General features: G+C 37.6%; 1 protein-coding gene across 6 annotated transcripts in view; it reads left to right on the top strand.

The window, feature by feature from the left end:
• MLLT3 (MLLT3 super elongation complex subunit) overlaps window positions 1-25,752 on the top strand; it is a 150,699-nt gene that overhangs the window by 109,340 nt on the left and 15,607 nt on the right. For 5 of the 6 annotated variants that reach the window (XM_068928224.1, XM_068928223.1, XM_068928227.1 and 2 more), the window contains 3 exons: window positions 17,181-17,259; window positions 21,823-21,955; window positions 23,395-23,494. In XM_068928224.1, the coding sequence (XP_068784325.1) occupies window positions 17,181-17,259; window positions 21,823-21,955; window positions 23,395-23,494 (312 nt within the window). Of the gene's footprint in view, window positions 1-17,180; window positions 17,260-21,822; window positions 21,956-23,394; window positions 23,495-24,586; window positions 24,658-25,752 lie in introns of all 6 variants that reach the window. The other variant, XR_011137892.1, reaches the window with a different exon arrangement.

The following is a 25,752-nucleotide window of genomic DNA, read 5'->3' as shown; positions in this document are numbered from 1 at the left end:
GTTACATTGTTTTTGTGAGAGAGAAGGAAATTCACTGAAATGCTTGTATTTCAGGCCTTAGGCTTTGTACTGAGGCATTACAGAAATCAGTAACTTCAGAAAAGGGTCAAAGTAATTTGGAATGTTTAGCAAATGCAGGCATGTAAAAAGGGCATACCAGAACTAACTGAGTTTATCCTTCTGCTAAGAAGGACGATTTTGTAACTGATGCTGATTTGGGGAGAGAGGGGAGGCCCTAGAATCCTCACTCTGGTGAGGAAAATGTATGTAAAATGATAGATTCAACCAAGAAGAAAAAGGATGTTTTGTGTGCAAGTTTGCTCTTCTGAAATGTTTTTCTACCATATCTGTTGCTTATCTGTTTCAAACATGATTTGCTTTTGATGGTCAGGATTTTAATCACTCCCTGACCAGATTTCAGTTTTCAGAAGCATCTTTTATAGACAAATGAACACAGAAGGAAGGAGGTGGGAAGAGCAGGCTTATTTGATACCTTCATTTGTACTTGCACATAGAGGTGGTAAGCAGGATGGAGAGAAGGGAGCAAGATTAGGAGAAGTCTTCTTAACCACCCTTGTTGAATTTTTTCATTTTTCCACTGTTTGTTTGTGTGCCTCCATTACTGCTGCCGTATGCATAGCCCTATTTAAACTGTCTGGAACATGCAATAAATAGCCTGCTGTGGGGAGGCATCAGCATTAGGCGTTTACTTGATGGAAGCTTTTCACAGCGGGAGAAGGTTTTTATTTTCTTTCAGAAGTGGCCTTTTAATGACCGTTCCTTCAGTGCATGCAAAGCCTGTAAAGCTTTGCATTAGGTGGGTAATAGTGCAGGCCCCCTTTATAGCATGGCACTGGTGATTTTGTGGCTGACATGGCATTTTCATTCTAAAATGGTGTTGCCACTGGCTTTAGAACTTCTGAACAAAGTTGTCTTTAAACGTGAAGGCGTTCATACTTGTCAGCCCTGGGGTGAATTGGTTTTCAGTATCTGAAGAAAGAAGATTCAGCTTCTTTTGAGTTATGTTAGCACTCTAAGACTCACCACTTACCCTCACCATAGCCGACTAATTAGCATGGAGTTCACTTTCAGAGTTTCCCGTTTGTTCAGACTGATCCCATGAAAAGGTACCTGTACTTCTGCTGGCATCATCGGTTCTCTGGTTTTCTTCCAAGACAGAGGAATTGAGGAAAGCAACTGCAGTGTAATGAAGCTTTACAAATGCAGGCACCACAGATGTGTGCTACCTACCTAGCAACTCGCAGATAACTGATATGTAAAGGGTATGAACACATGCTTAGAACTGATAGTATTTAATAGTTGGTATGCATTTCCCTCTTTGTTGTGATTCTGCAGTCCCTTGCCCAGAGTCCGTGGTATAATGTGTGCATCCTTATGATTTTCATAGGATAACACAAATCCGCTGGCACTGCTGTTTATAACTCATCTGCAGTTCACCTGAGAGACCTAAGGGGTGCATTAATTCTGTACTAAGGCAAAAAAAAGAAAGAAAAAGAAAAAACCTACTACTTTTACTACTTTCCCAGTCTTTGGGACTGCTCTCATTAGTCATTCAAGCTCAATATGGCTGCAGTCAGTGACTGCCTGCTAGTTAGAAGGTCAATAGTATTTTTAGAAAAGTATCTAGAAAGTCTAGAAAAAGTACCGCTAAATGCCTATGGGTTCACACAACTGTTAATGGTGGGAGAGAAAGCTGGGCAGCCTGATCAATGAAAATCTGCAGAATTTCACAAAAAGTGGTTTCAGCTACACGCTTCAGCTCAATATCCAGAGAGCCCAATGAAACCATATGACTGAGCAACGTAGTTTAGGTAATTCTGGATGCTGGAAGAACTGATTTGAACTATTTGAATGTGTTTGGGTTTCTAAACAGTTCAGGAAAAGAAGTAAATTTTACAGATAGATCAGTGAAGGACATATCTCACGTATGTAGTCATGTGAAAAGGGAAAAATAAACATGTTGCTACATTGTGTAGGTAGTAATTAAAGTACAAATAATTAAAAAAAGCTCTTGCTATACAGTTAATTCAGGTCTGCTCATGCTTCATGATATTAACCAACTTACTTGCCTGAAGCTAGGGAGATATTTCTTCACTAAGCATGTTCTAGCATAATTGTATGCTATAAAATTTAGTCAAATGTTATTCCTTACTGTGGTAAGGTTAAAGTGATAGTAGCACTCCTGAACAGAGGATGTACCATTATTTAGGAATATATTCAATAGAAAAGTATGCGGAATTTGTTCCTGAAGTGGCTTTAAAAAGAAAACCACAAACCAAACTCAGCAGACTTGAATTAGATAATACAAAACAGATCACAAATCAATACTGAAAAGGTAATAGTCATAATACCACAAAAAGATCAGTTCTGAGCTGAAGTGCATTTTTTCCTAGTTTAAGTTGCACTTACAAGATAATGCAAACCTAATGCAGCATGCATTGTTATGAGTAATGAAATTATGAATAATTTGGCTCAGAATTTTGTAAGGATAATATTTACTTCACTCCATGGAGTAAGAAATATTGTCATTCTCGGACACGGATGCCCCTACATGGTTTCTATTCACCTTCTTGGTATTAGTTTATATGCATATAAGTGTGTGTGTGTGTGTGTGTGTTTATGCGTATAGCTTACATGATAAATTCATGATAATAGATGTTGTGAAATGGGGTGATCAATAACTGTTGCGTAGCTAAGGATGTGTTAGTCCACCTAGAATTATTTTAGTCATGCTTTTACATTTTGCAAAAAGTTCATTTAGTCAGTAGTTGCACAAAGAACAACTAGATTTTGTGTGTGTTTCTTTTTAAAACACTCCATAGGAGTGGGAGGGAAACAGGTTTTTAGTTCAGAGGTTTTGGAGGGTTTGCCCCTTTGCAAATATTCATTGTTTCTGAATTTTTCCCATTAACTCATTTTTTTAATGTGTCAAGCAAGCTAAGAAGTGGGACATCACCCATCAGTGCTTGCATTATTTCTGAAAATTTGTCCAGCAAACAGCATAGCAAAAGTTCAGAAAAACTTGCATAGTTTTTTACCAAATATGTTGACCAGAGTCTGAAAGTGTTGAGCCATTGGTGGTCACATCAGAGGGCTGCTTTCGGTGCTGGGTGTAGTTAGTTATTGTTCTCGTCGCAGTTGTGAAGGCTATGTGCAGATGTTTAAATTACAAATGACATTCTGAAAAGTCTTCACCATGAACAAAACTGCCCAGCGTCATTAAACGGAAGCGTAAGTAATGCTGACAGGAGCTGATTCTGGACAATGTCACAGCTGTATTTGGCCTTGCTCCCTGGACTCTGAGCAGTTTTTAAACCATGAGCATTACTGTCAGCGTTAAGCTATCTTGGTGGCAACTTGTTTCTTGGTACATCACAGGGTCTTCTGAGAAATCTGTCAAGTTGTATCTGACTGCTGATGGCCCCAAGAACTGTTTTATTGGGTAGGTGTCATGGAAAAGCAATGCTGATATCCCCTTGCTTTCTTCAGATATGGCCTCTGTTCAGTGAATAGAGGTACGGTGCATCTTTTCAACTCGTGGTCTTTAGTTTCAGACAGGAAAGCAGCATGTGCTCAACCCTTCTGCGTACTGGCATCGGGATCAACCTATTTCTTTGCATTCAAACTTGAACTGGCCTTCACCTTTGAGAGATGGACAGCACACAGATTTTTCACCCTCTGACCATTGCTATTACTTGAGAGATGGCTTCTATTCTGTGGTAAAGCATATCTATCAGTGACTAACCCAGCCTCTGAGCTGTCTCTCAAAGCTGAGGATCGAGAACACAGCCAGGTTATCTTGCAGGCATTTGAGGAAGCCAGATAACTTCTCTAATTCCCTGTAGTCAATCCCTATTTTGAGAGTCAAATACCCTTATAAAATTTTAGTGGGAAATAAAGTGAAGCATGTCTTGCTTAATGATAAACTTTCTACTCTTTTTTAATAACCTTTTTGTTTATGATTTGGAGGATATGAACGTGCATGGTGACTTCTCCGAGGTCCATTTGATATATGCTGGAGTGTGTTGCACTGCTCTATGTTTCTAGCTCTGTTTTTCTGTTCGCTTTGAGTTGCTGGCAAATTTGTCTAAATATTTCTTTGTGCTGTTATGTTAGTATCACTTTTCAAATATTTCAGTGTTTTAAAGTGTGTTGGACTTCAGCATTAGTGATAGATTTGCTGTTCATAACAATATGGGTCTTAAATTTAGAGTTCCAGTACATTTATATGAGCTAGCAACATTATTCAGGAACCATAGTACGTTCATACATTTAGAAATCCTACACAAACCCCAAGGTATTATTATTGTATTGGCTTTGCTATGGAATGTGTAAAGCAAGGAGGGCAGAGAAAGCACGCAAGATTTATGATTTTTTTATTAAGGCATAGGAATAACAGCGCAGTCCACTTTAAAACTCCGAAGATTATACTTTTATCTTATTTATTTGAACAGCTTTGAGGAAAAAAATTCAATGAGTATGTTTTAGTTAATGCAAATACAAACTGAGTAGAAATGCTTTGATCTGTTAGAGTGAAAGAACAGAACTGGATCCCAGGTAAATGTGTGTGTGTGGGCACGTGGGCATGCAACGTGTGCGTGGGCCTCTGGGCTATCAAATTGTGACAGGACAAGACTGAGGAGTTTGTTATCAAAAGCGGATACTGTAGTGGGACATTTTTCTCTGGAAAAAACACAAGCTGCTTTGTAGGAAGTCCATTACAGAACAATGAATATATAGTAGTGATCACAGTAGAAATAGGGGTTTGTTTTGAATTAACTGCTTGCATATCTCAAAGTAGTCTTCAAGTTCCACCATTAGTACCTTTTTAAAGTAATCCATAAAATGCCACTTTGCATCTGGCATAAGATCGATTAATTCGGCTGCTATGAAAACCCTCGTGGTCTTGTAAAACCTCCAGGCCCTTATTAGCAGAAAAATCTAGCTTTCTGCCAGGGCTGGAAGCCAAAGTAAGATCTCTTGCAGATAATAGAGTTTGAAATAATAATAGTGAAATAGAGATCCGTAAGGAATTTTCAAGCAGTTACATAGTTTAACAAAAAAGGGGGGAAGGGGGTTAGCTTTGAATTTTTCTCTCCTGAAACTAGGACAGTGTTAATGTCTTGCATGATCTAGGATATTGAGAATAGAAAAGATTGATAACATTGATGTCCTTTACTGCATTGGCTAAACAGGCAGAGCCCTATGAGTTTGTGATCTGTCATAGGCTTAGAATCTTTACTTTTTGCTTAATATTTTTATATGTCATTTCAACATTTAGTATTATATCTAGTCAAGTGTGAAGGCTGCTTAAAAACCCTATTAGTTGTTGCTGTGAAATTGTTTGTCCACCGTACTCCTGTGTTGACCAGGTAACTTGGCAGTCACAAACAGGTGGATGTGAGCAGATCATATAAATACCTTTTGATCTGAGAGGCTTCCTTCCAGATCTGTGCTCAGAGAGAAATAATGGCCAAAGAGAACCAGAAATGGCAGAGGCAGGCAGTAGGCATGAGCATGCTATGTGGCCCTCAGGATATACTGTAGTGTTGCACCATTCAGCTGCTATACTAAGCCTGTTTTTATTAGCTGTTACTATGAAGGAAAAAGTGTTTTGGCTTCAGTTGCAAAAGCCAGAGTGCATGTTAGACTGCTGTGTGTGTGGTGGATAAGGAAGCTGCAAAATCAACAGATAGTGATTCCACTGTGGTAGCAAGTTCTGATGTTAAACTGAGATGTGTTTGTTACCACAGGGGTTTTGGAAATCACTGGCTTAAAAAAATTAAGAGATTTAGAAAGAAAACTGTGGAGGGAAACTGGTGGATATAGTTAAGAGGCCAGGTTACAGCTGTAATCTTGTGAAAGTCAGGAAATCTCACATTCTTCAGGCAAAATCATTGGCATTGCATTATTTTTCCAATTTTGGGCAGTGTCACATTTTTACCGATAAAACACAGGAATGTCATCATATATTATTAGGCTATTGATTTACGTTTCACTATTTGACTTACAAGGGTGGCTACATTCCTTTCAGGGGAGCTACTCTTGTGGATAAATTCAACCATTTGCATATATGCGATTTTGGACTGGGGACTTTATTTTCTGTATTTCAGCCCTGGAAAATTCTGTTCACCCACTAGCCTGCAGCAAGTAAGGTTTTTAGCTGACCATATGCAGTGCTGATGTTTTCATTATCTTCTTTCTTTTGTGGAAAAAACCGGACTTGACTTGGTGTCTGAGTCAGTAAAGTCATGACGATTTTGTGAGGCTGATAAGGTTGTACACAGAGATGCTAAAGACAGATATTTAATATAAATCAGGATCATGTGACATAGGTCAGGAGGGATACTTGTGATGAAACATTGCATTCCTTCCCCAAACTAGATTACCATATTGCTACTGCATTGTCATTCTTCCAGCGTATTGACAGGTGCAAGGTGGGTGAAATAAGAAAAAACGGATGTAATCCAGTTGTGTCCGTTATGCACTCTGTGTGATTGCCTGTTTCCTCGCAACAATGGTGCCTGCTACTTTGTTGGAAAATCAAGGCAGTGCATGTCAAGCTGCAGTTACTGTTTAGAGAAGGCTACATCTTGGACAATTGTTTATGTGTTAGCTGAAGATAGTCCTGCTTCATCACATAGCCTGTAGAAAAAAAGGGCGATTTACTTTAAAAAGTGTTGATATGAAGTTTGGTTTAACTCATTGCCCTGTTATTCAGTAGTGCTGATTAGTTAAAATGTGCAGACTCAGTACAGCTGATCTTTTTATTACAAAAATTGCTGCAGAATGAGTTTTCTTCTAACTTTTTCCTGCAAACAAAAAAAAAAATGCCTCAGAAAAACGTTGTTGTGGTAAAAATTCCAATAAAAACTAACAAATTTTCAGTTAAAAGCCTCTGACTGTGTTTTCATCTCACACTAAAGACAGAAATTCTTGCCTGACCAGCTGAAGTGCATGGGCTATGCTGCTTCTGACCTTGAGGTCTCAAGTGGGGTTTTAAATACTTTTATTTAGGCAGCAATATCTTTTGCCATTAGATCCCACTTGAGGATGAAAACAATAAGGTACATACTGTTTTGATCATCAAACTTATTTGTCATAAGACTGTGTGGCTATGAAGGGCCAAAAAATCTGCTGATAAATGTTCATTTCAAACATGCAATGCAAACTACACAGCTATCATAGAAGGACAGGGCTGCCTGCTTCTAGGAATGTGTGTATTTTTATTTCTTTTAATTATCTTGAGAAATATTACTGATTTCTGTCACATACGTCTGGATCTCTGTGAAAGAACTGCTTACTGCAAACCAATTGTACTGTAAATAATCTAGCACAACTTAAAAGAAATTATTCTCCATATTGTAGGAATTAGTGTTTCAAGGCAGCAAAGTTAGATGATGCAGACAAATGGAACAATTTGCACTTGTCGAAATATGCTTAAATATTCACAAATCTGGAATCATGACCTCTGAGTAACATAAGAAGAAGATATTTAAAGGAGACTGATGATACATACTCTATAACCAGAAGAGCTGTATTTTTTAGCTGAACTTAACAGAAGCTTTTCTTATGCCTTAACCCTGTAAGGAAAGATTCTTCACACATCTCTAGATAATGGATACCAGGGATAGCGGTAACTGAATCAGTGGCAGTGACATTCATTACTTAGATCAGAAAACCATTCCAGACTTTTCATTTTTTAGTATCATTGTTGATGAGGAGTGGTGCTTGGGACAATGGTAAATCAAATAACTTTTCTGTTTTGTGTGAGCTTGTTCTAGGTATTACCATCAGTAATGGGAGGAAATTACATGAAATTACATACCAGTCCAACCAGAACATTTTTAATGATTGGAATTATCAACTGCAAAACCATTATGGTTTAAACCGTGGCAAGAAAAAAATAATTACTTAATTTCTTTTGTTGTATGAATAATCTTTTTCTCTTGCCCACGCTGATTAAATGCACTTAGTTAATATACTGTAACTTTATTCCATGGATTAAAAGGATGTGGTTTCAAGACACTGCTTGTTGTATTGCATTTTAACTAAGAGTAAAGTTTCATAATTGGGTAGGAATATCAGCTGAAAAACCATGATCTGAAGATTCTGGACAAAAACAGTTTGATCTCCAAGTTTCACAAGTTCAGGGTGGTGGACTGCCAGGGGAAAAGCCATTCTTACTGTTTTTGGTGAGCTAAATTTGCTTTGGCAGAGGACCATTATGAGTAGCTAAAATTTTGCAAGTAAAACATTACAGTTTTAGCCAAAATAAGCAGTTTGTAGATCTGATAGTTCTACTTGATTTATTAGCACCATATGCAGCCTTTTTTGACCCTTTGGACACTATAAGACGAGATTGATTAATCAGGGTTATAATACAGTGAAAGAAATCTTAATTCGGCTAGTATTTTTATAATTTCATAACTTTGCTTACCTGTTTTGTTTACATTGTATTGTATAATACTACATTATAATGCTTTGGGTCTAATTTAGCTTAAATATAAACAGAACTATTAGGTATTCAAACTTTTTAGAGATTTTCTTTGTTCTCATGTTGTGATAGTAGCTTATTACCACTCATATATAACAATTGGATAACTCTTGTAATTCTTTTACAAGGGAAGAAAATGTTCCCAGTAACACAAAGCTGATACTATAGTTTCAGAAATCTATTTTAAATCTCCAAAACAGTGTCAAGGAGCTTTAAATGAGTATTTTTTTGTGCTAATCAGTAGAAGTATGCGTGTAGGCAAAGTTACAGCACACAGATGTGAGAGCCATAAATGGTAAAAGACCAGTAAGGAGACAGCCATCTGTTTTGTGTTTTTTCTCAAAGGCTCAGCAGTGTATAATTCTGGGTGTATATAATGAACATGAACTTTTGTGAAAGCTACTGCACAAATACATGATAATATTAGCATAGAGCAAATGCCAAGGAATGGTGCTGATAGATGTCTCAGAAATATCTATAAGAAGAATGTGTGTAGCTAACCACAGCATCTGAAAATCAGAAATTCAGTCTGCGAAATTGTCAGATTGGCTAAAAATTATGAAAATTTGCAAAAAGTTTGGAGTATTTTGACTTTCTAGAGGCTTGGGGATTTTTTAGGGTATAGGAGGGCTTTATTTTTCCTCTCATTACAGCTTTTCAGTGTAGCTGGATTGTACAGAAACTTTTTTTTAATGAAAGCTAAGATTTTCACATAATCACCTAAATCCCAGGAATCAAGGTTAAGAAAACAGTAAATATAATGAGACTGGCTGTAGAACGAAGAGAGTGAACAGTGATGGTATGTTGAGAGCTACACTAGGTCTCTGTATACAGATTGCTTTGAAATTTTCGGGAAAATCTGCTTTTGTTCTGGGACATGGCTTCAGTAGCCTGTGATTCACAATAGCAAAGGCATGATGTGGAGACTGTACTGCAACACTTCAAAAGAAAAACTGTATTTTTCAGAGATTTAGAACTGTATTTACTTAATGAATATGGATTTGACAAACTTCTGCATACTAAAGCTTTAGTGCAGGGTTGTGCTGGGAGGGCTGTATACAGGAACTATACAGGAAGAGAGAAAAGCTATGGGGATTTTGCAAATTCTGTGAGTACCTGCTGAGAAAACCAGCTCTCTAATGGTATGGAAACGTGCTATAGTTTAGAACAACGTACACAAAAGATGTTTTGCATACAGTTAGATGGTTCTCCAGCTGTTTCTTTGTTTATAGGAGTGCATGAATTTCTAACACCAGGACCTCAAATCTGGGAGAATTTGAACCTTCCTATTGCACTAAAAGTGATAGCAAAGTGTTCAGTCTCCCAAACAGTGAACTGGAACTGCATCAACTTCTGTCTCTTTCAACACTGGTACATGAAATAAGTTACACGAGAGAAAACAGGGCAGTAGAAGAAAATCAAGAAATGTTAGCTTCCAGAGCATGAACTGTTGGGGCTGGCCAGAACAGCTATCGCCTATCTTCTATGATTGCTATTCACCAAGTAATAGACTAGAAAATGAAGACTGGTTGAATGAAACTCTGATTTTAATACCTGGGCTGAATTTTCTAGTTTTCATCTAGCTGTAAAATTGAGGGTTAGATTTTTTTTTAAACACAAATTTCTTTTCTTTGTGCCTAGCTAGCTTCTGAGAGCTTTGTCTATATGGTTTGCAAATGTTTCCAAAAGAAAAATATTAAAAATTGCCAAGTTAAACTCCCAGAAAGTCAACCTCTGAATATTGCCTGTGTCAGCTTAATTTGGCCCTTCTCCGTTTACCAAACTACATTTGTACAGCTGTCATTCTCTCCCCACAGGACTTTTGCACCACTGAGTTGACAAAATATGTAGTATTCACTGAACAAGTAATTTATTTAGGGTATCTTCATCTTCTGTCTACTGGACCCATACTTTGTTTTCTGCACCTAATTCGGACTTTGAACAGAATACAGAGCTGTCAACTTGCCCATGCTGTGCTGCTCATACTATATTTATTCTTTATAAATATTGATGTCTTTTCACACGCTTCTGGGGAAATGTGGTTCATATAACACAGCCAAACTTCAGTGCTAATTTTGGGAAGCTTAAGACTTTATACCACTTTGTCTTTGAAATCATTACTTACATATTCAGAACTGAGTTCTAATTCTGTCATGGTTGGGATTGAGTATTTCCACCAGTTCGTATTCTACCTCTTTCAGTGTGCTGAGGGCCGTGCTCATACTCACACGAGCATGTGTTTTTCAGTTTACTTAAGTTTTAGTTTACTCTATATCTTGTAGGAATGGACTGCATGGAAACCATAGCAGCTTTACATGAAAAACCATAATGTCTTTTCCTGCAGTTCTCCTGCTTTACTTCTTATCTTCTAACCTCCTTAGTAAACACACCTATAGAGACAGCAGCCTCCATTACTGCTTCATCCTTTTATTGTGCAGTGTCCTGTGTAGGAATTTTTATATTTAAATGAGTTAGAAAAAACTCATGCACAGGAGACTCAACTAAGCCTGACACTTAGCTTGAGTATTTCTAATTTTTTGTGAATTAGCAGTGTCTCATTTATTTTTTAATTATAAACGTAAGACTATATGTATACATGGAAGTATAAAAGGGAAGAATTTTCTTTCAAAAATAGATATATATTTGAGTGGGAGGATCTCTAAAGAAAGGCAAAATCTTGCCTTGTAAGGAATGAATTCAATGAAATCAGTTTTTTAGTGCTTGCAAAGTTTAACTTGAGGCACTTAACTTGAAGTAAGTTTAAAAAACAAACCACCCCCCCACCCCAATTTAACACATACTAGAATAGAGGATGTGAGAGTAATAGGAGGGGGAATTCCCAAGAGGTAGTCCTGAGTCTGAAACCAGGATCAAATTCTTCTTTCAAGCTGAACTGAATCATAGATGTGTAGAACAATTTCGGCCCCAAGAGACCTCTGGAGGTCTTCTAGTCGAACCCCTGCCTGTAACTGCTCTAATTAGATCATGTGGCTCAGGGCGGTGGCCAGCTGAGCCTCAAACACACCTTTGGTGCTGGAGATATCGCAGGCTTGCTGGGCAACTTCTTCCAGTATTTGACCACCTTCATGGTAACAAAAAAAAAAAAAACCCTAATCTCTTCAGGGTTTCCTGTTTTCAGACTGGTGCCTGTTGCCTGCCTCTTGTCCTATTGCTGTGCACCTCCAGGAATAGACTGGCTTTGTCTTCTCTGTATCCTCCCACAAGATAGTTGCAGATAGCAATAACATGTCCCCTTAGCCTTAGTCTAAAGGAAATAACACTTTTGAAATATTTTGATTTATCCAGAAAACACATTATGATTTCTTCAGCTTTTGGTGAACTGTTGTGTAGATAGTGTACCGATGGATGTGTGCTGCTAAATTGTGAATGTCCAGCACTGCTCTCTTACCATGATTCCAAAAGGAGCACGGCTTCTATCTTGGGATGTCTCTTGTATAAACCAATGAGTTTAAAACGTCTACTGAAGAGGGATTCTGCACTTTTAAATTGTTTTCTATCACCAAATATTTCAGAGAAAAAAATGCAGAAGGAAAAAATAGGAGTATGGAGGACTCACTGAAGGTGCAGGTCCTGCTGAAGAGACTGAAGTCAGAAGTATTCTTTGCATCACTTTACTCTGAGGAGGAACTGACTAGTGATTTTTTTTTTTTTAATGCATGTATTTTTTTTTTGTGCATGGATCAATGCTGCTGACTCCTGGACCACATATTCTAACATAGTTTATTCTTGCCAGTATGTCTTTCCTCTCATAATATCACTCTCCCTGACAAGGCTGAGCTTCTCATAAGGCGGTTGAAAGGGTCAATTTCTGGTAAGAGCTGCACAGCAAATCAAAGCAGAGAATGTTAATGTTATGCTTTGGTGGTAGAGTTAGTGTTGGTTAAAGGCCTAAGGTCTCTAGAATTGCCCAGTAAGGTCTATTTTGAGCCCCCTTTTTTGCTGGAGATGAGCTGGGTAAACTGGAGCAGCAATGCCTTGCTCAAGTAGTGGGCACAGAGTCAACTTAATTATAAAATACCTGTTCCTAAATGCAAATGCATACAGGTCCATAGATTTTAGAGGACTTGGTATCTATTAAAGGAGTCCTTTGGTAGAGAATGTGACCTTAGTTATTGATATAATTAGCTGCCTTAATCGTTTATCGTCTTTTTTCAGACAAGAATTATCCTTCATTCATGAGGAAGAGATTATTTGTTTAAGTAAATAAGAGATGTATGCAATAGAAGTTCAGTTGGTAAATGAGTTATACTCACAATAGAAGCTAATGTACAACTTCCACTTTAGTTTTACATCCCCCTTCTCCTAAAAATGGATCATTTGACATTTCCTGTTTAAATTTTACAGCAATTAAAATTTTAATTTTAAATTACTATTCTAAATAGCTTTTAGTTCCATAAATGTCATAGTTATGAATAGATAGTTCTACTTCTGTACGAAAAGAATTAGTGCCACTTCACGTTCAGTCCCTCTGTTCTTCTATCTCACGTATGAGCTTGCAATCCATAAGCTAACTTTTGTGAATGGTTAAAAAGGAATTGTTTTATCCTGCCTTGGAGGTTAATTTCTGATGTAGCTGCCGGCCAGGAGATGTGATGGTGTAGAAATGGGGCAGGGCGCAGCCAGTGTAGTTCAGGCTTTTAGTGTTACAGAAATACATGTCTTCCCTTGGCTATGGCAGACACGGATGCTTGGCAGAAGAGATGAGGTTTTCCTGTCCTTTGAGCTGTAGATAAACTGGGTTATTCTGCCAAAACCTGAGCCAGTGGTCAGTGCCCGGCTGCATAAGGGGCAATAGAGGCTGTAAGTACAGGACAAGAGAAGAAACCTTATCCTAGGACAAGTGGTAGTGGTACCTAACTATAAGCATTCTTAGGTGGATAGACTTTTCAGCTTTTGTAGTGCAGAGAAAACAGATCTTTAGACTATTCAGCATAAAAATAGGAAATATGTAGACTAGCTGATATGAAATGGGACGCTACTGCAGCATTTTGATTTTATTTGAGGGAACAATATATAAACTTCATTTAAAAAACAATTCAGGGGAAGGCAAGAAAAGCCACTGTCACCTACATACAGATGTTTTCTATTTTTTTTAATATAAATAAGGATCCTTAAATGATGTTTTTTATTTTTTGGAAGTAGTTATAGGAATCCAAACAATCATGATATATTACAGAAACAGTCCTGTGGTATGTCATGTCATAAACAGGTTACTTTGCCTGAAAATTGTTTGCACAAAAGTTTGTACAAATGAATTCTTGTACTACTTGTAAAAACAAAGGAAAAGTTTGGAATTGACAGAAGCCAAGTGATTTAGAGCTGGTCAAAAAGGTACATTTTCAGGGAAAACATGAGCCAAAGAAAAGTCCCTTTTCTTGCTGAGCAGTTTCAAAACACAGAATCCCTTAACTAGCCCTAATAAAGAAGCCAGTGTCTCCTGTGCATCAGTGTGAGAGCAGTAAAATGAAATAGACTGTCTAAGAATGCAATAAATCATATTGGGTCATTGCACTAATGAACGGTGTGGGTCTAAACTCTCATTAGCTTGTCTGCAGTAAGAGAAAACTGGTAGAATGGGAAAACGACATGTGAGAGGAGCTTTTTGCTAGTACTGTCTTAAGCTTCCATTGTTGAAGGATATCCTTTATCTAATTTCAGACCCATAAAAAAAAATCTATTTGGTGATTAGTAACTGGTGGATAAGAGCAGAAAGCCAAGTGAATAAAGCCATAAATACCAAAGTCCTTGGGATAACAGCCTGTAAAACTGTCAAAAAATATTGCCTAAGTAACGAAAGATAGCTTCTGGTAACAAAAAGTGTCAACTCTGTAGGCAGTAATCCATATTCATATATAGAAGACTTATTTTTAGTTCCTTCTAAAAAGCAAGCCTTTTCTGTTAATAAGGTTCATTGTTTTGTTAAAAGCAGCCGTTTCCCCTGTGCATGCTCTGACCCCAGACTTCTCAAAGCAGAAAAAGCTAAGTTTAATTTCCAGTAGTTAACACTTTTAAAAATTATGTTAGTCTATATTCCTTGGAATCAATTTTCAGATAGGGCAGTCAAAACAAATAATGTAAATGATTTCAAGGTGGCGTTAAGAACCCTTTCTAAAAGGATATAAATGTCTGTGTTTCACTAGGAGCTCTGACAGTGTGACTTTTCAAAGTAATTTTGCTGATGCAGGGTACAATTTCATCAGGAAAGTATAACTTTATATATATTCATATCCTTTCCTTCTTGTGATCCTGTCTTGTAATCAGTTAATGCTGGGAGAAAACTTTTGCGCTGAGGAGATTCACTGGCACTTGTACACCTGATAATATGAATAAGACCAGGCCTTTTTGTGTTTGTCATTTCTAGCAAACTGGTCCGAAATGGAAGTAGTGAAGTTTTAATAGTGAAATATCTTTGCACATGTGCAATTCTTTTTTTATTTTTTATTTTGGGGAGGGGATGTACTAGAGTTTTAGCAGTTCTTTAGGTATTTTAAATCAACTATTAATAGTCTTTTGTTTGTTTTTTTTTTTAATAGTATATCAGAATTTACAATGGATTTTACTTAAGTTACACTCCATATGGAAATTAATGAAGTATCAAGGAAAAATAAAGTTAATGGAAATCCGAAGAAACCAGTTGTCAGCTAGTTATTTTGCTACAAAAAGCAAAGTGACAGATCAACCAGATGTTTAAGAGTAACTTGAAGCAAGAAGACTGAAATTAGTTTCCAGAAAGGTCATGTCTTTACAGTTTGCATCAGCTCTTGTTCTTCTTTATTAGTACAGTCTGTTTTGTGTCACCATACTTATTTTACAGCTAAAAATCTTACTTTTCATATGGTTTTGCAGTAAGTTGCAGTAAGAAAGATTGTTTTTACAGAAATTCTTGCTTTCTTTTTGGAGCAGCGTCAAGTGATGCTGGAGTATCTTTCAGAAAGGTCTGATCCTGTGATCCATTACTGTAAGAATCCCTTTTGGTACTCAGGGGTTTTGTTGGTTGGTTGGCTGAAATCAGCCCTTGCACAGGGTTGATTCACATGTAAGCAAGTTGTCATACTTCTACAGCCAAGCTCAGAGTTGTCTTTTGCGAAGGGGCTTTGGGTTTTTTTGACTGTTAACTGTGAGACCTAGAATTAGTGTTCATTTGAGTAGAGCAGATATTAAATGTTTTTTTTTTCCTCAAACATCCTCAGAAAAAGTGAAACGTTCTTTTGCCCAAATAGGTATCTTCCAATTTTGAGAAAAGGTGGTAAAAGGCCATAAATCTGCTGCCTTTTTGAAGGTCAACAATAGATTGATTTATGGAGCCAAGGCAACTTTTGGACTTATGAAGGCTCTGTTTGTGAAGGTGCAAGTTGTCTCTGAGCTTTACAGTAGCGGGATGTTACTGCTGTTACTTTTGATAAGCATTTAGTAGCAGCTTAATCACAAGGGAAATTGTATAGCCAAGGAGAGTCGGGAAATTTCCATTAGCCAGGATGACATGTTACAATAATGCAGTTGTATAAAGTTTAAAGATTAAGCAGATTTTCTTTTTAATATTAGTTTTTAAATCATTACTTCCTACCCCAATTTTCACCATCCATTCTGTGTGGAGAATTTTTCTTATTTATGTTGCCTGTTAGCATTTCCTGTAACCATGTACAAGATTTGTTCTTTGTCTCATATCTATATTTGCATGCGCGTGCATTACCAACACCCACACTTTAAGCCATCGAGCCTAAGAAACCACAAAAAAGTGTATGGAGATAAACGTGCAATATGGCAGCAGGATACAGGAATTCTCAGAATAAGCCTCAAAAAGTATAAGTACAACGAGAAAAAGTACACAGAATTGTATTTCGAAAAAATAGTAGGGCTTTCTCAGTAGTTCTATAGACTTTCATAGAGAAATGTAGACTTTCTGAGTAACAGTGAGAAAACAATGTATATAACTGTTTATTAAGTAATGTGAACAAATTTTAACAATTCTGTTTTAAAGATTTTGAAAGCTGTGGGTTCAGAATAATTTCCTTGTATAATAATGCAGTCTTCTCAGTTCAGTTACTCTTGTGTAGGGCCTGAAGATGTACAGAAAGTGTTGCACTGTGGGGAAATCCAGTAGGAGTAGAAAAATATATTTTAAATCCATTCCTTAAGACTTATTTAAGTAAGAAGAAAGAAAAATTTGAGGAAATTTCTGGCATTTAGCTTGGTCTACTCAGGTCTTTCCCTCATCTTAGATTCTACTGAATTAGGATCAGTTAGAAAAAACATTGCACCTACACTAAGACAAGGCCATAGTATAACCTTTGGTCTATTTTATGGTAAACTTATTTAGGCCCACATCTTGTATAGCCTTTCAAACAAGGCATTGGTAGCTTTTTGTGTAGCATATTGACTTTAATAAAGTGCTGTATGTGACATGTAGTGGCGTATGTATATATTGTGGGCTCTGCAATTTGTCTGCTTTTTGGCTCGCCGATACCTGAAATAAAGATCTCCGAGTATCACTCTGTTCAGCAGGTTGTGGGGAGGAGTAGGGTTTTGGGTTTTTTTTGTTTGTTTTTTTTAACAGAATGCCTAAGACAATAGTTTTCTTTTAAAGTATATTTGTGGGCACACATTTATTACAATGCTATTTATCTTTGTTTTTTCTTTTAAGTCAGAACAGCCCAGTCCTGCCAGTTCCAGCTCCAGTTCCAGCTCCAGTTTTACACCATCTCAGAACAGCAGACAACAAGGTACTCACAAAGCAAAAGAAATTGAAAAGAACGTATAAAATGAAGGGGCCAAGAAAAACTAATTGATGGCATCTCATCACCACATTCCTGCTGCTTTTACGCCTGAATTAGCTACTGTTTCGCTTTACACACTTTTCCTCAGGTGCTTGCAGATATGACTGTAAGCACAAAATAAAAGGGAATGCAGTGAATTCTGCATGGGTTGGAAGCAACTTAGCAACTCAAAGCTGGGGGTCGATATTACTGGGAAGTTTTAAGACCGTACTCTATTTACTTTAGAAATAGGATAGGAGAGAAAGATGGTTAGACTTTAAGTTGACATTAAGTTTACATTTTGGCTTTCTGGCTAATAATTATGGTCTACTCAGAACGTAGTAACGAAATACAAGTTTCTTCCCAGAGAGTCTGCCAAAGCAGGTTTTCTGTAAATCAGTTGAGATTCATTCTATATGAGCTATTAAACTACTTAGGGAAAAAGGCCAAACAGGAACTGACCTCGTAAGACTGTACAACTGGTACGTTCTTAATCAGTTTTTGTTTTTTTGTTCTTTAAACCAGGAAGCATTAAAAAAAAAACCACTTTTGACTAATTAAAACTGTGTTTGTTTTATCCTCTTATAGTCTGCAAAGGTAATCTTGGCTTTAAGATTATGAAAGCAGATTAGTACCTCAGATAGATGGTTTGTTTTTTAAATGATCTAAGTATAATGTATATCTGTCACACTGCCTTTCTGGAGGTGCCTGGCAGTGATTTTCTTCTGTATGCCAACAGCATTGTTCCAGTTGTTGCATCTCTTTAGGCAAACGGGAACAGAAATGGACTGTTGTTAATGACTGGCTTCAGGAGTTCAGTTTATAACTAAGGCTGAACAAAACTCCTTCTTGCCTATTTTTGTATTCATGAAAGCCTCATTAGTGATGTGAGCTGCCCATTACAAGCCAAAAGATTTGTACACCCCTTCTTGTATGTGTAACCTTACTTTGGGAGAAAAATAGGCAGTTTAATGTTTTCTTCTAAGCAGACTGGATCCATTCATCTCTCCTGGGCCATATATGAGCATGTCACAGACTGTCTTCCAGTTCCGAACCTTCTCAAGAATAGATGGAAGATTTTTCCTCTGATATGAACAGCTTTGAAATGCAAGTGGTATATCCTTGTCCCCTTTCTTGTCGCAATAAATAGCGATTACTGCTTTCATCTGGGAGTTCCTAGTTAATTTAATGCACTGCCAAGTGTATGCATTTGTATATAGCGTGGGATGAAGCACAAGGCATATATTGTGGTATGTATATGTCACAATATTGTGCCCTTGTCAGAACATATGCTTTATGCCCTAAATAAAAATTACTTTTAAGGGCTCTTTATCCTTTGCATCCAAAATCCAGTGCTCACTCAAGTGTCAGAAGTGCCACAGCACAAGCTTTTGCTTACCTCTTTATGCGTAAACATTGGGCTAATGTAAGGTTTGTCAAGTTTTTTTGCCCTCAATGCTTACTCTATCTTTTTTTCTCCATTTCCTTGCCAAGAACATTTGCTCTTGGGCAACACCTAGTTTTTGGTGTCTCCTGAATAACTCTGAAGCTTCAAGAGGTAACAAGTAACTTCTCAAACCCTTAAAGGAATTGTCATGGAGTTTTTAATTAAATGTTAGTAAGGGACAGAAGATTAACAGTGACATGGCTATCACCACTAGAGACAAAGATGTAAAACTAATGTTTTACTGACTGTTAAGAAAGGCTGATAAAAAGTTAGCTAGCTGGGTACAAAGTGTCTTTTCAGAGTCCCAGACCTGGTCCCATGTTCAGTGAAAACATGCCTGAATGACAGGTCATTTGGTGCCTATGGTGTTTTCAATGCATTGGAAGTCCATGTTCCTTTTCATTGAAGAGGAATAAGCCAGTTGCCCACCAAAGACGGGGCTGCCTAATTGTCCCAGAAGACAGCATGGCAGTATAAGGGGATAAAATGACCCTCTGCAATACTTGGAAGAAAGAAGCAGGCAAGCGAAAAGAGTTGGTTCAAGCTTGGGAAAGTAGTCTGTATTGGGAGCATGAGGAGTGTGTGCTGTTTTTCGTTCTATTTAAAAGTAAAAGCAAATCAAGAACTGATGCTTATAGGAGCTTGCAGTCCACTGTCAAAAAGTTACCAGGTTTAATGTTCTTGTATGTGTTGCAAGATGGGGTATTCATATGTTATACTACATTTCGTTAGAAAATTAATTTCTGTTTGCTTATTTTGCCTTCAACACCACTATCCTTTTCCTTTGTTCTTTTCCCATTTTGCTTTATTTCTTGGATTATATTTCTTTTCTTTTCCTGTCTTTCATCTGGTCTTTTTCTCGTTCTCTTCGTCCCTGTAGTTTGTGGGGAGGAGAGGAAAGTGTTCTCAAAAGCTGACTTCAGCCTAATACGTGGGGCAAGACTTCTGCGCTCCCAGTGCAGACAGAGAAAGACAGCTGCCTTCAGTAGGAGTTTGAGAGTGGTTGTTAGTGTCTTTCCCTGTCAGGTAACCTATCTGTGTCTTCTGTGACTTACAAAGAATGTCAGGAGATTAGCCTTTCTAGGCTAAAGTGACCTTTTGTGAATACTGGTATGTTCCTTCCTTTTATCTCTCTTCAACAATGGACTCCTTCTCCCTGTATTTCCATTTTAATTCCCTATTCTAACCTTGTAACTCAATTTGTTTAGCTCCCTGTGCCCTGTCTTTCATTCTCTGCATGTCCCAGCAGTCAAGCTGTCCAGTAACAGCATGTTCCAAAAGATCAAAATAGGCAAATTCTTCTTTCATCCCTATGCTGATGCTGCTGAGGGTGTCCTCTCTCTTATGCTTCAAAGTGAATTAGTTTATCACTGCTATTAAAAGACAAGGAGAGAGCCAATTTCTGAGGAGCAAAGGGTTAGATATTGAGTCAGACTCCAGGTTATTGTTTGGAAATAGCTGAGCATTCTCTGCCTGAGGCCCAAAAAGGACCAGAAAATGGAGGACGGATCAGCTACTGTTGCTTTTGCAGATCAGCAGTGGTTGTGTGGACAAAAAGCACTTCTGCATGACTCACTTTTCCTTGTGGCCTATGCAAGTGTCTAGTCTGCCACGAATTTGCCCAGCAGCAGCATCTGGGCTTATTCCGAGTCGACTTTAAGGTGTGCAAATAGAGAAAAGGAACCTGCTGATAACAACCTGCCCGAACTGCGCCAGCTTAACAAAGGCCTTGCGCAGCATTAGTGGTAAGTCCTTCTAAATGATGGCTTTAAAGACACTTGCACAAAATTAGTCAAAAGGCCTGTGACCTGAGCCTCACTAGATCTGAAGTGATCCACCTAACCATTCCTTCCTTCCATGAAGGGGTTGTGATCCTGACGGAGAGAGACCTGTGACTGTAGCTGTGACTAGGGATGACACTCCTCAACTCTATTTCCCCCATAAGCAAAGAAGATGCAAGGTTTGCCTCCCTTTGAAGAGCACTCTAAGGCTTATTTCCTTAGCATCAGTCTATTGACTTTCCCAGACTGAAGGAATTACAGAACCCTAATAGTAATCGCTAGTCCTGTAGCCGTCATTGCTTTTGCGTGTTGCTTTTTATGTTCTTAGTTATGTTGTACTTCAGAATTAAGTGCCCATTGGCATCATTCTTGCTTACTTTACTCTTGTAAGTTGCTTTGGCCCATTCTTCTTTTAAGCAACTCTATTGTTTTACATGTTCTAGATATGTTTATAATGCTACTTTTTCCTGTAACTGATTTTACTCCATTTTTGTTGTAAAGGGCAAACCAGAATCCTCAACTGAATTGAATGCAGTTTTATGGGCGAGACAAGCTTCATATCTTGTATTAATTCAAGAAAAGAGAAGGGATGGCATTGTATGGAGTTGATACGCTTTTTAACCTATGAACATTGGAAAAACGCTTACTTGACCTGAAATTGACCTTGAAATAAAGAGAACGGCTAAATGTAAATAGATCAAAACAGGCAGACAAAAAAGACTGCCTTGGCCAGAACAAGTTACAATGAGAATGATTTATTAGACTTTGCTTTTCAATACGTAGATTAACCTAACAAATGTACTATTGCCAATATATCCCAGTAGATCTTTACTGGCACATAGATACTCTTTTAGAAAGCAAGAAATGTTCAGAGTGTGTCAAAGTAAAAGAATCTTATTTCTGTAAATATTTCTCTATTAGTAGTAAAGTAACACTCAATTTTTCCTAAATTAAAACACGTGCAGGGAATATTTGGCATGAAAGTATTTTACGTACTTCAGCTGTTTTCCAAGGGGCCAATCCTGCAAACACTTGAACATATGAGTCACTTCATTGTCATGAGTAAGTCTGTTAAAGTTGACAGAGCTGCTCATGTGAGTAAATGACTTATAGATAAGTGCCTGCAGTATAAGCCCCCAGCGCATTACTTCAATTATTATTATTATTTTTGTGTTTAAGACTCTCCCCTCCCAATATTGTTTTGGGAAGGTAGTTTTTTGGCATCTGTAAAGCTGGATGATTTGTCTTGTACACTGTAAAGTGAGCTTAGTGTGTGTATGTTTTATTGTTTCTATTGCACAGGTCCACTGCGGTCTATAATGAAAGATCTGCATTCGGATGATAATGAAGATGAATCAGATGAAGCAGAGGAGAATGACAATGATTCTGAGTTGGAGAGACCTGTAAATACACGTGGAGGAAGTAGAAGTCGCAGGTGAGTGTCTTATGATAGCTAACAGCCTGATGGCCAAGACGTTGCGCTTGCTAGAAATTAGGTGGGGTTTAATGTTCTCACAGTGCTGAGTAACAAACAGCCAGAGAAATCAAGCTCTTATTTCTAAAAAGTACACATATAAAAGTGCTTTTTCTGAAAACTCTGGGAACTAAGCATTCCCAGTACAAACTATTTGCCTGCTAAACCGTATTGTTATTGTGCTGTTCATCTGACTTACCTTAATCTGATGCCATTGTGACTTCAGGAACTGGTTGAGAGGGTGAACTAGAGAAGGAAATTGAAAAGGCAAAGCAAGCATCAGTCACAGCAATTACGGTTTTAAACATTCTGCTTCCAAACTGCAGCCTTAGTAAGAGCATTTCAAAATTCAGCTGTTCTTCAGGTAGTTTGAAGCTGTGTTTGAATGTTGTTGAAGGCTATGGAAAGCCTGAAACACACACTCTGTCAAAGCTTTCCGTAGTGGGTTCCTTTTATCTGATCCACAGGGCTCTGCTTGTTCTACCCTTTGTGAGCTCATAACACCTGAGTGCCAATGTTAGCAACTGCTTAAGTGGAAAGGTAATAGGAAACTGTTAATGAATGTCAGCTGTTTCTCTAATGCTCTTTAGCAGCTGGAATCAAAGAAGAAAAGACGAAGAAGACAAGCAGGTTGAGCATTTGTTAAAATGTCAGTGATTGTATAAAGGATGGTTTTAGGCTTAACTGGTCTCTACATATAGTGATTTTGTTTCTTTTTTTTAAATAAAACTTAAGGCTAACGTTTCTCTGCCTTCGTTTTATCTTCAGTAACTCTTGTTTTGTTTTTTCTTCCAACAAGTAAATACTCCCTGTTGCTCCAAAGTAAATGGAGGGTGATACTGATAAGGATCTGAGCTTTTGCACATGGCTCCTCCTGAGATGCTGAATTTTTAAATTGTAACCAGGAAAAAGTGTGTTATTTCTGAGGAACATTTTCTTTTTAAGATGACTTTTTAGTCAAGCACTTGTCCAAGCAAAAAGTGCAGATTTTAGAAAGATTTTGGAAGAGCAGAGAAGTATCTCTAAAAAAACATATTCCTCCTTACAGATAGCTGTGAACAGCAAGACAGCCTCACTCCAGGGACTTTGGAAACAGCAGTTAAACTTTCAAACAGTTTAATCATTTCTGTAATGTTAACTGCTGTTAACAGGACAGTGTAATGTCAACTAAGTGAAGGCTGCCAGTCTTGCTCTCCGTGCTACACAGAGCCTTTTCCAGAGGGCAGCTCTGCTCTGATGTCTCTCCACTACTGAGCAGTGCTTTTCCAAGTGGCTATGATTAATGATGGCTTACTTAGCAGAGAGTAATTCTTAGTATCCTACTTCAGAGTGTGAGCCTGGCTCATCCCTGCAAGCAACCCTTTGTCTGGAGGTCTAATCTTTTTGCTGTTTCTCCACAGAGTTAGCCTGAGTGATGGCAGTGACAGTGACAGTAGTTCAGCTTCCTCATCACTACATCACGAACCAACACCATCTTTACTGAAAACCAACAACAACCAGGTAAAGTCAGAATTCATAAATATAAGCCTGGTGTAGGAACATGCTTGCTGCTGGGGAGCTGGTGTAATGTTCTCATTACTTTAGTGCAATTACGTTGCCGGTAAACTGATGTTAGGACTTTTTTTTTTTTCTTCAGGAGACAGGAAAATATCTGGTTAAGCAAATAATGTAAAACAAATTAATGTCAACGGTATTTTAAGGAACGCGTCCCTTCTATATGAATTAGCTTTGTAAGGAAAGCATTATAAACCAGCTTTACAGCATCAGTCATACATTTGATGCACTCTTTGGGTTGTATTTGTAGTAGACACAATTCACATCAATGAGTTCATTTTCAGGAGCCTATTGAACTTTCTTTTACCCTCCCCACCAGTGTTTATCTAGAAGACAAAATAGTTTTTACTTCACTGTCAGAAGGAATACTTATTCCTTATCAATAATAGCTATTTTTTGTGTTATTTTTAGGTGGAAATGTAAGGTAGTTTTATGTTTCAGGGGAAAAAACAATGAAATAAGTTAGATCTACAAAATAAGTTGAGGACAAGAGAACTAGAGTTAGACTTTAGGAGATGTCTCACACCTCGTTGACTGAAAAGCAGGGCTCTCTTAAAAAAAAAAAAAGCAAATGGAAAAGTTGATATTTTTAAAACAAATGGTTTTCATAATTTATGAAATACATAATTTGTCACTTATTTTAGGGAGCCATAACTGACTCCCAGGATCAGTTAGACCATACACAAAAACTGTTATGTAGTTTAGTGAAATCCATATGAGAATAAATGTCTGTTTACAGTAGTGATGTAATTAGAATAGCATTTACATGTACTAACAGAGGTTTATGGTGTAGATGACGAGATGAGTCTTACAGATGAGCCCTTCCTATATCCCCTGGGATATCTGCTTCAGTTCTTTGGCAGGAATGTTTTTTGTTTCATTGTTTTTTCCGATAATGTACAAGTTTACTCATAGTACAAAAGCAAAACATTATTATTCATGTCAGTTAAATTCAGATAAACTGTGGGGCGGGGTGGGGGGCGGAAACTTGGGGAATAGACTGTGCACATAACAATTTTTATGTTCATTAAAAAAAAGGAGATTCCATATCCAGGAACCATTGTAGTATCCATCAGAAACTCTGCAGGCTTTTCTGAACTGATCTACATGTAAGTTTCAAGTTTTTCAGAGAGATTCTTTTTAGAAAAAACTCAAAGTATAAAGATATAGAATGTTACATTTATTGGAAACATAAGCACAAGGAGAATGAAGTATCCGTCTATGACTTGTTGTTTAATGAAGGCATTTGCTTCTGCAGAGGCAATGTTACTGGAAATGTATGTTTCAATGAGCAGCAGCCCACTGAGTCACATCCCTCACGTTCCTTTCCACTTTGCTGACCTAACAAAAAGCCTATCTGCACGTTTACACACTCTAAACAGCAGCAGTGAGCCAGCTAAACGTGAATGCCTCACTGCCTTCTTCCATTTTCATAGTTGAGGTGAAAACTGGAAATCTGGGGAAGCTGTGCTTGCTAGCATAGTGTTGCTTCCTAAGATGCCTAAGATGAAGGTTTTGATTGATAAAATCAGTCTTGTACAGGCCAAGTCCATTTACAGAACAAAAGAGCTAAGACTGAGTTAATGTGAATACTTCCATAAGCTTTCTCTGATGTGATTAGTGCCATATTTCCTCTAAACAAGAGTGCTTGATGTGTGTTTGACATCGAACATCTCAAGAGCACGGTAAGGAAATTACTCTTTCAAGTATACTGTGTCCTCATTAAGATTCTATTTGAAAAAGACTATACATTTTAGGACAAATTTTTTTGGGACAAAAGTGTCAAAAAATTACAACTCATAGCTAAGAAATTTCTTCCTTTAAAAACAAGTAAAACATCTAAAAGACACTGGATCCTTACTTACACATCAATTTTATCAAGACAAGATTTTTCCTTTCACTAGCCCAGATGGCATAATTCCAGGGTTGTTTAATCTAAGAACTAGGATTTTTCTTCAGAGAATTATCATATTTTTCTTTCTGGCCGTGCATCACTCTTTGCTAAGCAAAAATTTAGGTAAAATTAATTCAGGTCTTCAGTTCCTTTCACTATATAAGAAAGTTCATGTTTATCTTCCTCATGCATTGTTATAGTGCTGATCACCCTCGGGGGCGTACATGTAGTTTTAATAAATTTTACAAGAGAATGAGAGGAAATTGGAAGGAGCTTATAGAAAGCTATCAGTGAGGCTTCATGGTAGCCC

The sequence above is a fragment of the Struthio camelus genome, chromosome Z (genome assembly GCF_040807025.1).
Source record: "Struthio camelus isolate bStrCam1 chromosome Z, bStrCam1.hap1, whole genome shotgun sequence".
Lineage (NCBI taxonomy): Eukaryota > Metazoa > Chordata > Aves > Struthioniformes > Struthionidae > Struthio > Struthio camelus.
Note: the sequence above shows the minus strand (reverse complement) of the source record. Positions and strands in the feature narration are given on the sequence as shown.